Source organism: Eriocheir sinensis, chromosome 31, assembly GCF_024679095.1.
Source record: "Eriocheir sinensis breed Jianghai 21 chromosome 31, ASM2467909v1, whole genome shotgun sequence".
Taxonomy (NCBI): Eukaryota; Metazoa; Arthropoda; class Malacostraca; order Decapoda; family Varunidae; genus Eriocheir; species Eriocheir sinensis.
The window spans coordinates 4369244-4380518 of NC_066539.1; the positions used below are offsets into that span (position 1 = coordinate 4369244).

An 11275-nucleotide genomic window follows, 5' to 3' on the forward strand; every position below is an offset into this window, starting at 1 on the left:
CATGTTAAGACGCAAAAGCTTTTCATCGTAAGGTTTACTGCGTCAGAGAGAGAGAGAGAGAGAGAGAGAGAGAGAGAGAGAGAGAGATCATCTTTGGCTGCCCTACGCTGGAAACCTGATTAAAAAATGTCATTCACATGCTCGGTGAGGTCTGACTATCCTATCATATAAGGGCAGTATTTGCAGTATTGCATCTTTATTTTTCAGTGAGAAGTTTACTGATGAAGCCCAACATTCTTTTCGCTTCATTTGCTGCGTCAGTGCATTGCTGTGAGAAGCTGAGATTTGACGCGATTATGACACCAAGATCCTTAACACACTGTACGCTTTTGAGCTTCACACCGCACATTTCTTAACCGAACCATCTACCCTTATGAATAAAGAAAAGATATGAAGGGGAAAAAAAAGCATAGGTAAAAAGGCGTAGAATAAAACAGCGTGTATGAAGAGGACAAAAAAGGGAAGGAAAGACCAACCCACCCACTACCCCGCCCTCACCCTCACCATACCCTTAACAAACAACTTGTGAAGAGGGTGGAGGAGGAGGAGGAGGAGGAGGAGGAAGGAAAGAAAAGGAAAGGATATGAGAGAGAGAGAGAGAGAGAGAGAGAGAGAGAGAGAGAGAGAGAGAGAGAGAGAGAGAGAGAGAGAGAGAGAGAGAGAGACGAAGGTGACCTCAACGCTGCCCCAGACGGTGAGCTTCACACACACACACACACACACACACACACACACACACACAAACACACACACACATGATGCTTACCCCCCCCCCCCCCTTGGCCCTCATCATCCCTCCCCCCCCACCCTTACCTTCAACACCCCCCTCCCTCTTTCCTTCCTATCTCCCCTATCATCTCTTTTCTCATCCTCATAATACCCTTTTTTTCCTCTCTTCTCTTCACCCTTTAACCCTCTTCCCTTCTTTTTGTCCCTATCCATATCACAACTCTCCCATCTAGTCAGCTCCAACCCCTTATTTCCCTCTCTTTTCCATCCCCCATCACCTTCCTTCCTTCCTTCCTTCCCATCTTTCATATCTTTCTTCTTTTTATCCTCGTCCCAAACCTCTCATATGACCAACGCCGGTTCCTTCTTTCTCTCTCTCTTCCTTCCCCCCTTTCTTCTTTTTTCGTTTTTACCTTCATGCTTTTACATCTCCTCTTCGTCCTATCGTCTCTTTCCTCCTCTTCATTCACTGGTATACCTTCTCTTTTTCCTTCCTCTCCTTCTTATTTGCCATTACGTCTCTTTTCTTCCTTCTTTTCTGCTTTTACTTTTCCCATCTGTCTCATTCCTCTTAGTTCCTCGGCCTTTCACATCTTTGCCTCTTTCCCTCCTTTTCACCTTACCTTCTTCTCGCTTCCCTCCTCTCTTCCTCCCAAAGTGCCTCGTCGTAATCTCTTTCCCTTCCTTCTGTCCGACGTCCATTTCTAACCCATTATCTCCCATTCTTCCACCTTAGCTTTAATTTTGTCTGCCGTATTCCTTTCCTTCTTTCCTACAGCTTTTAAACTCCCATCCCAGTCTCCTGCTTTAACCCGTCCGCTGCGATTGGCACGGATTTGTCCTTCCCTGGTAGCCTGGTAACATTATACTCCCACGTCTTTCTCTGCCTCTGTGATGGATAGTGGAGTGTTTCCCATGTGGTATTGGTGTGCTGGATATCCCCTCCCATGGTGCAGGACCTTACATTTTTCTTCATTGAATTGTAACAGCCACTTTTAGCTCCATTCCAGTAGCTTGGTGAGGTCTAACTGTGGGAAATCCGCATTCAAGGGGTTAAATTTTTCGCTCACCCAACCTCTGTGGCGTTTTCCCTCGTTCCTGTCGGTCCCAGTCTCGCCCAACCACCACCTCGTCACCCGTTCCTTGCCCCCTCTCTCCCTTCTCAGCAACTCCTCCCGCGGCCTTCCCCGACCTTCTCATCTCTGTCTGCCCTAACTCTGCTGCGTCCTCAACCTCCTTCACTCTCTGCAGGTCACGCTGTATCACGTTACGCAAACCTTAGGACGAATATTAGCAACAGTGATAGTAGTAGTAGGAGTGGGAGCAGTAGTGGTGGTTGCAGTAATAGTAGTAGTAGTAGTAGTTGTAGTAGTAGTAGTAGAAAAAAAAATCAATAGAAGCAATACGCATTTTATATTTAATTATTACTTCTTAAAAGGATAAGAGAGAGAGAGAGAGAGAGAGAGAGAGAGAGAGAGAGAGAGAGAGAGAGAGAGAGAGAGAGAGAGAGAGAGAGAGAGAGAGAGAGAGAGAGAGAGAGAGAGAGAGAGAGAGAGAGAGAGAGGTGACAAATTGATAAACATAAAATCCGTTTACTTTGTGTGTGTGTGTGTGTGTGTGTGTGTGTGTGTGTGTGTGTGTGTGTGTTGCGCTTGTACGTGTGTTTTATGAAGTCCCCGATCAGTTCTCTCTTCGTAAGTATCTTCACTGTTCATTACGTAAAAAAAACAGCGTATACAACTGCAAAATCACAAACCGGCCATCCTTACCCGCTGGTCACTAAGGAGTATGCCCCAACAAGCACGCCAGCCCCCCCACCCCTCTTGCATGTACTACCTGCTTCCCATCCCCCTCAAGGCTATGGGAATAACGGCCTACCTTGGGGAAGTCCAGGAGAGGTAAGTTTTTGGTTACCTGGATAATGGTTGGGTGTGTGTTTACCTGCCTGCCTGGGTGATCACGGGAGGGCGTTTTTCTACACACACTTAGAGGTCGAAGAGACGGAAGTACGCGCTGTAGGAATGCGTGGTTTGGCGTATATACCCACTCGACTTTTTTGCTGTTTTCTGCGGTCTTTTTCAGCTACATTCTTGCTTTCTTGTTTAATTTTACATTCTTGTTTTCTTGTCTAATTTTACATTCTTGTTTTCTTGTTTAATTTTACATTCTTGCTTTCTTGTTTAATTTTACATTCTTGTTTTCTTGTTTAATTTTACATTCTTGTTTTCTTGTTTAATTTTACATTCTTGTTTTCTTGTTTAATTTTACATTCTAGCTTTCTTGTTTAATTTTACATTCTTGTTTTCTTGTTTAATTTTACATTCTTGTTTTCTTGTTTAATTTTACATTCTTGCTTTCTTGTTTAATTTTACATTCTTATTTTCTTGTTTAATTTTACATTCTTGTTTTCTTGTTTAATTTTACATTCTTGTTTTCTTGTTTAATTTTACATTCTTGTTTTCTTGTTTAATTTTACATTCTTGTTTTCTTGTTTAATTTTACATTCTTGTTTTCTTGTTTAATTTTACATTCTTGTTTTCTTGTTTAATTTTACAGTCTTGCTTTCTTGTTTAATTTTACATTCTTGCTTTCTTGTTTAATTTTACATTCTTGTTTTCTTGTTTAATTTTACAGTCTTGCTTTCTTGTTTAATTTTACAGTCTTGCTTTCTTGTTTAATTTTACATTCTTGCTTTCTTGTTTAATTTTCACTCGCCCTTTTCAGCTACCTTCCTGCTTTCTTGTTTAATTTTCACATTCTCTTTTGCATATAAGTTTATCTCATCTTAATTCCCTCTTTCCCTTCCTATTTTTTGTGTTTCCTTTTCCTCCATCGTTTCTTTTCATTCTTCTTTCCTTTCCCATTCATATCTTTTTCGCGTCTCCTCTGTTTTTCTTTTCCTAGATTCCTTCCTTAATTCTCTATCTGTTTTCCCGTCTCCCTTTCCTCCATTCTTCTTCTTCCCTTTCCTCATTCTCCTTTCTTTTCTCTCATCTTTATATCTGTCTCCCTGTGTGTCTTAATTTCTTCGCATTTTTCTCTTCTTTTTCTCTGTTTCTCTGTTTTTTCCTTATTCACTTCCTCCTTATTTTTTCCTCTTCTCTAATTTCCACCCCCCTCCTCCTTTTTTTATCTCCCTTCCCTCCCTCATTATCTCCTTCCTTCCTCTCTCCCTTTTTTTCTCCCCGTTCCTTCTCATCTCTTTTCATCCCTTCATTACTCTCCTTTATGTTTTTTTTTTTATCCTCTTTCATCCATTTCTCTTCTTTCTTTCCATTATTATATATTTATTTTTCCTTCTATTATTATTATTCTCCTCCTGCTCCTCCCTTTCTCTGTTCTTCCCTTCCCAAATCTATCTTTCTCTTTTTACTCTTCTTTTTGTTTCTTTTTCTTAATCCCAAATCCCTTTACTTTCTCTTTCTTTTCCTTTATTCTCTACCTCCTTTCCCTACTTTTCCCTTCCCTTCCTTCCCTCTTTTCCTACCCCTTACGGCTCCCATCATGTTTTTTCCCCTTCTCTCCTTCCCTTCCTTCAACCTCTTATCTCCCTCATTTTCTCTCTTCCTCCTTTCCTTCCCTCATACTCTTCCTCATTCTGTCCCTTCATAACTCATATCGAGGGCGTGTCTTGGCACTGCATACATCACGACTTAGTGTGTGTGTGTGTGTGTGTGTGTGTGTGTGTTAAGTGTGTGTGCAAGGGCGAAGAGGAGTGTTGAAGGCCGCTTATTCTCTCTCTCTCTCTCTCTCTCTCTCTCCTAAGTTTTCTATATTTTTTTATTTGGTATCGTTTCCCATTTTTTAGTTAATAGTTTTCTACTACTACTACTACTACAACTAATAATAATAATAATAATAATAATAATAATAATAATAATAATAATAATAATAATAATAATAATAATAATAATAATAATAATAATAATAATAATAACCTTGGGTAGCTACTTTCGTTTTCTGTTAAGCGTTCAAGTACATTTTCCAGCAAGAAGTTACGAAATTTGAAACGGAAACTATCCAACGCATTTCCTTCTGCTCCTCCTCCTCCTCCTCCTCCTCTTCCACCTCCCACTCCTCCTCCTCCTCGTCTACCTTTTAAAGTCACTCCCTCCACCTGTCCTTCCCTCCCTCACTCATCTTCTATCATCTCCTTCTTTCCTTTCCCTTTTATTCCGTCCTGTCCCTCTCCACTTTTACTTTCATCTTCAATCATCCTTTATTTTTTGTCTTATTATTTTATTCCTCATATCCTTTATTCATACAGTTGCTTCATTTTATCCTCTCCTTGTACATCCTCTTCTCTTTTCTTTTTTTCCTCGCTTATTTTTTTTCCACATTCTCTCTCTCTCTCTCTCTCTCTCTCTCTCTCTCTCTCTCTCTCTCTCTCTCTCTCTCTCTCTCTCTCTCTCTCTCTCTCTCTCTCTCTCTCTCTTCCTTTATTTTCATTCTTCATTTTTTCTTTTTCTTTTTTTCTTCCTTCTCCTTTTCTTTATTTTCTCCCGTTTTAATTAACTTTCTTTTTCTCGTCTCCTTCCTCTAAACTTTCTTTTTCTTATCATTTTCCTGCACAACATTATTCTTTATTAACCCGTAAGAGAGAGAGAGAGAGAGAGAGAGAGAGAGAGAGAGAGAGAGAGAGAGAGAGAGAGAGAGAGAGAGAGAGAGAGAGAGAGAGAGACTGTGTGTATACCAGTGGGTTTAACTTTTTCTTTCTCTTTTATTTTCTTCTTATTTGGGCGACAGTTCCTCTAAGGGCGTGCCGGATCTTGTGTCATGTGGAGGAGGAGGAGGAGGAGGAGGAGGAGGTATGGCAAGAGGACGAGGTGGGGTGGAAGAGGAAGAGAGGATCGTAGAAGATGGTAGTGAATGAAGAGAAAGAATAAGAAGAATTGGGTGGAAGAGGAAGAGTGGATCGTAGGTGGTAGTGAATGAAGAGAAAGAATAAGAAAAAACGGGTGGAGGAGGAAGAGAAGATTCGGGGAGGAGGAGGAAGAAACAGGTGGATGAGGAGGGAGGGGTAGAGGAGATGTTTATGGGAAGGAGGAGGAGGAGGAGGAGGAGGACCTGGAAAAGAGTGAATTAAAATAAGAATGGATGATGAGGAGGAGGCGGAGTAGGAGAAGGAGCTATAAGAGAAGGAGGAGGAGGAAGAGGGGAAGGGGAGGATCGGAGAAAAAGATGAGAGAGGAAAGGGATGGGATTGGAAGAAGGCACAACACACACACACACACACACACACACACACACACACACACACACAGAGAGAGAGAGAGAGAGAGAGAGAGAGAGAGAGAGAGAGAGAGAGAGAGAGAGAGAGAGACGAAGTAATTGGTTTTTCCAAAGTCCGGGTCAGTTGAGATCAAATTTTCACCTCTCTCTCTCTCTCTCTCTCTCTCTCTCTCTCTGCTTGTTTTTATCTTGGCCCTGACCTTCACCCCCCTTCTCTCCCTTCCTCCCTCCCTCCTTTCCTCCCTGCCTCCCTTCCCTACCCCACTAGCCTCTCCCTTCCTTTCCCTGGTACTGTATAATTATTATTGAGTATCGTTAACTTTTCTTCCTTCTTTCTTTCATTTTTCTCTTTTTGTTATCTTTCTTTTTTCTGTTACTGTCTTGTTTTGTTTGTCATCTTCTGGGTCTGCTGGATTTAGATTCTTAATGCGCAGGGCACCATAACACGCCTATTATTGTTGGCTGTTGGGGGGATGGGGTAGCCGTGTGTGCAGGGGAGGGAAGTGAATCAAGTGTCATTGTTAGTGTTGATGTGTTGTGGTGACAAGTGAGTGTGTATTTGTTTTCTGAATGCGTCTATTGTACCGCAGTCTAAAATCTGTTTTTGAGGCTGTTCCAGTCACGTATGGTACGTGGAAAGTACGAGTGCTTGTATGCGTCAGTGTTAGTGTGATATGTTTGGTATTTATGGATGTGTGTGTTACGAGTACATTGACTGTGTTGCGTTGTGTAAATATGTATGTGGGTCAATGTCAATGTGAGTGACAGATCCACTAACCTTAACACTTATGTTTAATGCATTAATAATGCTATAAGGAAGACCTGTCATTTTCCTCTTTCCATGGATTTCTCTCAACCAATAAGTTTGAAGGAAGATCATACTGGCATCTTGTCCTGCCTACTAGGTTGAGCTTATTTCAGACATTCAGAAAATAGACTGTACTACTTCTGCTCTTATTACTACCACTAATAATAGTAATACTGCTGCTGCTGCTTTTGCTATTGATTTATTTTTATCATGGTTAATTAGTGCCATATTATCAAGGGTGGGATCTCCCTTACACAGAGTTCTATCAGGTAAAAACACACACACTCCTCCTGATCTTCCCTTCCTCCCGCAGTCACCGTTGTGGCCTTACTGATGAAGACCTCAACAGGCGGTGGAGGGAGCCTAACCCCACGCTGCACCCCACCATCTATCACGCCAAGGTAAGGGAGGGCCAGGCAGACAACCCCATCCCCCCCTCCATCCTCCCTCTTAATCCTCACTGCAGAACATAAAACTCTTAACACAAAATAATTAACCATCTTCTTCTTCCAGGCCCTCTTGGAGTACCTGCGCTCGGTGGCCAAGGTTAAGGTGCGTGTGTTCTGTGACTTCCACGGCCACTCGTGCCAAAAGAACGTCTTCATGTATGGCTGCTCCTACCAACAGTCGTGGTGGCCCGGTGACAGGGAGGTGCAGGACGATCCAGATTACAGGGTGAGTCACAGCTATCAGGGCTCATGTGTCATATGTTTTGTGTCATTGTACCCAAGTAAGCCTCTTTTATGTAGACAGACAGGTGCAAAGATTTATTAGTGAGGGTTAGATGGTTAGATGGCTGGAAATAAGTTCTCAGTGTTAGCTGTGGTCGCTTAACTACTTATCTGTGTACATTAACTTTGTGATTGTATTCAAAGGTCTTGCTTCCAGAGTGTAGTAATTGTTGCATGCTTTTAACCCGGTAGCAGCGACGGGCCAAATTTGTGGCTTCACCGTGTAGCAGCGACGGGCCAAATTTGTGCCATGATATTTACCCCCCAAAATAGATGATACATAATATGATCACAAATGCTTTGATATATATTATGAAATGGTTTGTGTGAGGGGTAATTTTTTCTCATTTTTCTCACTTGGAGGGACCATTAAGAAACATGATCCCCGCTGCTACCGGGTTAATGTCTTTATTCACTGCTGTGTTTTAATTGCTTTTGTGCTCCAATCACTCCTTGCTGGTATGTGTCTTTGTAATAAGATCATATGTCCCAGGCCATTGTTGTAGCAGTATTCTAAACATTATAAAAGATGACTCGGAAAGTTACCGCTGCCAGTCCTCTTCTTTATCTCCTTGGAACAGGGAATCACAGCCATAGACCTTCTCTGTGTACCTTTATCATTAAACTCAGAAGCCATTCCTTGGACTTAATAACTGTTGGAGTATTAAAGCACTGTAGAAATTTAATATGATCATTCTTTCTGCATCTTCCTGTTTTTTCTTTTATCATTTTTGCGGGAGAAACATGTTGGGGCCTTCTTTTTTTCTTCTTTTGCCCTTGGCCATTCTCCTATACAGTAAAAAAAGTCATATATAAAGTACTCACTAGACTTTGTCACACCTACTGTAAAAAACTTGAATGTTAGGTACTCACTAGAATATATCTCCTCACAGCTGCTGCCACACCTTGCTCAGGCATGCATGAGGACCTTCTCTCTATGGGATTGTCACTTCCTAATAGAAAGGGCGAGGGAGGCCACAGCACGAGTGGCCGTGTGGAGGCAGTTCAACATCCCCATGTCATACACCATGGAGGCCTCCACTTGTGGCTGTGACCAAGGACCATACAAGGTGAGGCTTCCATCCATTGCCTTATATCTCTTTACATTGTGCTCATAGAGGATTTATAATGTACCTAATCTTGCACCTTATCTCATTAGTACATGCTTATGAATGAATGACTTATTGGTGTGTTTATTGGTAAAGCTGACCAACTCTGTGTGCAGAAGGAAGACTTGCACGGATATGTCAGCTGAAAATGGTGTGATATGTATTGGAAACAATAGTGCTGGCACCTGTAACTTCACACAAGTTACTCTGTTTGTTTCAACCAGTACTGATTTAAAGTTCGATTATGACGATGGTCACTGCTAACAGGGCCACCAGCCCATACACACCCAGCCAATCACAGTGCTACAGTTATAGCTTGATTACTAAGTTGTTGTTATGAATTAAGGGTTGTCCAGGAGGTGAAGGTAATCTGGGAGCGAAGCGAAGCGTCCAAAATTAGCAGATGCTATTCAAATTCGCTTCGAACCGTGTAAAAGAATATTCTGGGATGCCGGTAAAATTACCGGCGTCCAGCTCACAAGGGCTCTGGCCCGCCGTGCACGCATCCGTCAGCTGTGAGCCCCAGCGGTAATAACACCTCAGTGCACACTCTGCTATAGAACACGCGAACGAGCAACAGGCCGTCTACTTCACTACCTCTACAAACAAGGTCGGCACACCTCAGCCAACCCAATTCAGACCAACCTGTTCTGAAAACCCTACAACATAAGTGTAATCTATTATCTCGTTCCTGGTGGGCCCATCCGGGAGGGGGTATTAAGGTACTTTTTGGGGAGGAACAAAATGGTAACCGTACAAGTGAGTCGGGGTGTGTGATACTGGCCTTACATGTGTGTTGCGAACAAATAAATTCACAATAGTTGAGGTTGCATAAAAGTAGACAATGGACAGACATAATAACCAAATTCATGATATATACAACAGTTCTGTCAGTGCTACCAACAATCAAGTCAGCAGTGGCTAGAGAGCAGATTGTTGCTATATATGCTTGTGAATTTTAACAAGGCAAGCAAAAATATAAGAGAAATTATCATAAATGGGTAACTGATATATAGAAAACATTGGGGAGGCTATAGCCCCCCTAGCCCCCCATAAAAATTACATCCCTGAGTCCAGAACATGTCACTTCACCATGTCCTGCTGCACAGAACAACCACCTGAGCACCAAGCAGCTTCTGGAATCTGGCGAGGAGCTGTGTGGGGCGCTGGCCTACCTTGCATCCGGCCCCGTGGAACGGCCAGATCAGCTCAAAGTGGACATTCGCAGGTAAGGAGCCACCCAGTGCTGCCTTTGGGACTCTGCTTGCTGGCTTAGCTTGTGCCTTTATTTTGCTTCATAGTTACACAGGATCATAGGCCTTGTATCTGATTTCCATAGAGATCGTGGCCAGTTCCACAGTCACAGCTCTGTACAGTCACACCTATAGCATCTCCAATATGATAATTTGTTTCTTGGGTATCTGTCTCTTATTTATTCTTTCTTCTCTTCATTTGTTAACTTCATTATTTTCTTTCATTGGTTTTATGTGCACAAATTTTCTTTCCTGCTGAGACAGGAGGTTGTCTTATTCTTTTGCTAACACAGGTACTTTTGTTGCAATTCTTGTTGCTGTAAAGTAAAATTGTTGCCAGTTACTTTTCAGTTTCATGTTTATGCTACTACTTATTACTTATATGTATCTTTTATAATGCCACCATGAACATGTTTCAATATCCAGTGTTTCTTCCTGAACTATTTCAGTTAATGATTTGCCCATCAGAATTATTTCCTTTGATTATAGCTTGAAATCACAGCACATCCCTTTTTATGATGCATTTCATTGCATTATTCATAAATATTAATTTATCATGGAGAGTAGTACCTTCTTTAAGTACATTTTGACAATGTTAGTTATTCACCATGAAAGAGTTGCTTTGCAAACATGACACATGACTTCCCTGAGCAAGGAGCATGAGTGACTGACACAGCATCTGGTAATATTCTTTCTCCTAGTGATGAGGATGATGTGGAAGCTGACAGTGATAGTGGTAGTGATGGTGGTGATTAGTGTTAAGGGAAGCCTTGAGCAGTGACCAGCTGGGCTCACCTCACTCCCTCTTCAGGTAACATGCTGGGCTGGCCGGGAGGGAGGGAGGGAGGGAGGACGGGAGGTATGGGGTGGGCTGCAAGAGGAAGGAGCATCGTGATGGGGTTACTGCTGCCGTGGTGGTACATGGAGAAAGGTTGTGTTATGGTGGAGAGAAGGAAGATGACAAGGTGGCTGCTTGAAATGCCATCTCACATGTAAACTGAAGCAAGGAAAGAGAAAAGAGTAAATGATGATGGAAATGAGTAGAATGTGGGGAAAAGGAAGAAAGGATTCAAGGACTTCAGAATAAGAAGAAAAAATTGATTGAGGAATGGCAAGAGGCGAAAACATAAAAAAAACTATAAGGAAATGGGATCACATTGTTTTGGAAATCTAAAAAATAAAAAAAAAAAAAAAATAAAAGAATTTCTGTGGTCTTAAGCCCCTCTGTTGAAAAGAAAGTTGTTTTACCACATGAGTGTATAGAAGTTGTTCATGTTGCTGATGTTGGTATACTGTTCAGTCACTTGTTGCACAGGAAGCCATATGAACGGCTCCCTTGAGTTAGTGATCCTCAGAGTCTGCCTCTGAGAGATATATTCATTATTAAACACAAGTCATACCTTGACACTTATT

General features: G+C 41.9%; 1 protein-coding gene across 11 annotated transcripts in view; it reads left to right on the forward strand.

Annotated features, from left to right (window-relative positions):
* The window catches only part of LOC127005820 (cytosolic carboxypeptidase 1-like), an 86454-nt gene that overhangs the window by 73089 nt on the left and 2090 nt on the right, over positions 1–11275 (forward strand). For 10 of the 11 annotated variants that reach the window (XM_050874970.1, XM_050874964.1, XM_050874965.1 and 7 more), the window contains 4 exons: positions 7083–7170; positions 7283–7444; positions 8394–8570; positions 9719–9837. In XM_050874970.1, the coding sequence (XP_050730927.1) occupies positions 7083–7170; positions 7283–7444; positions 8394–8570; positions 9719–9837 (546 nt within the window). Of the gene's footprint in view, positions 1–7082; positions 7171–7282; positions 7445–8393; positions 8571–9718; positions 9838–10563; positions 10674–11275 lie in introns of all 11 variants that reach the window. The other variant, XR_007758937.1, reaches the window with a different exon arrangement.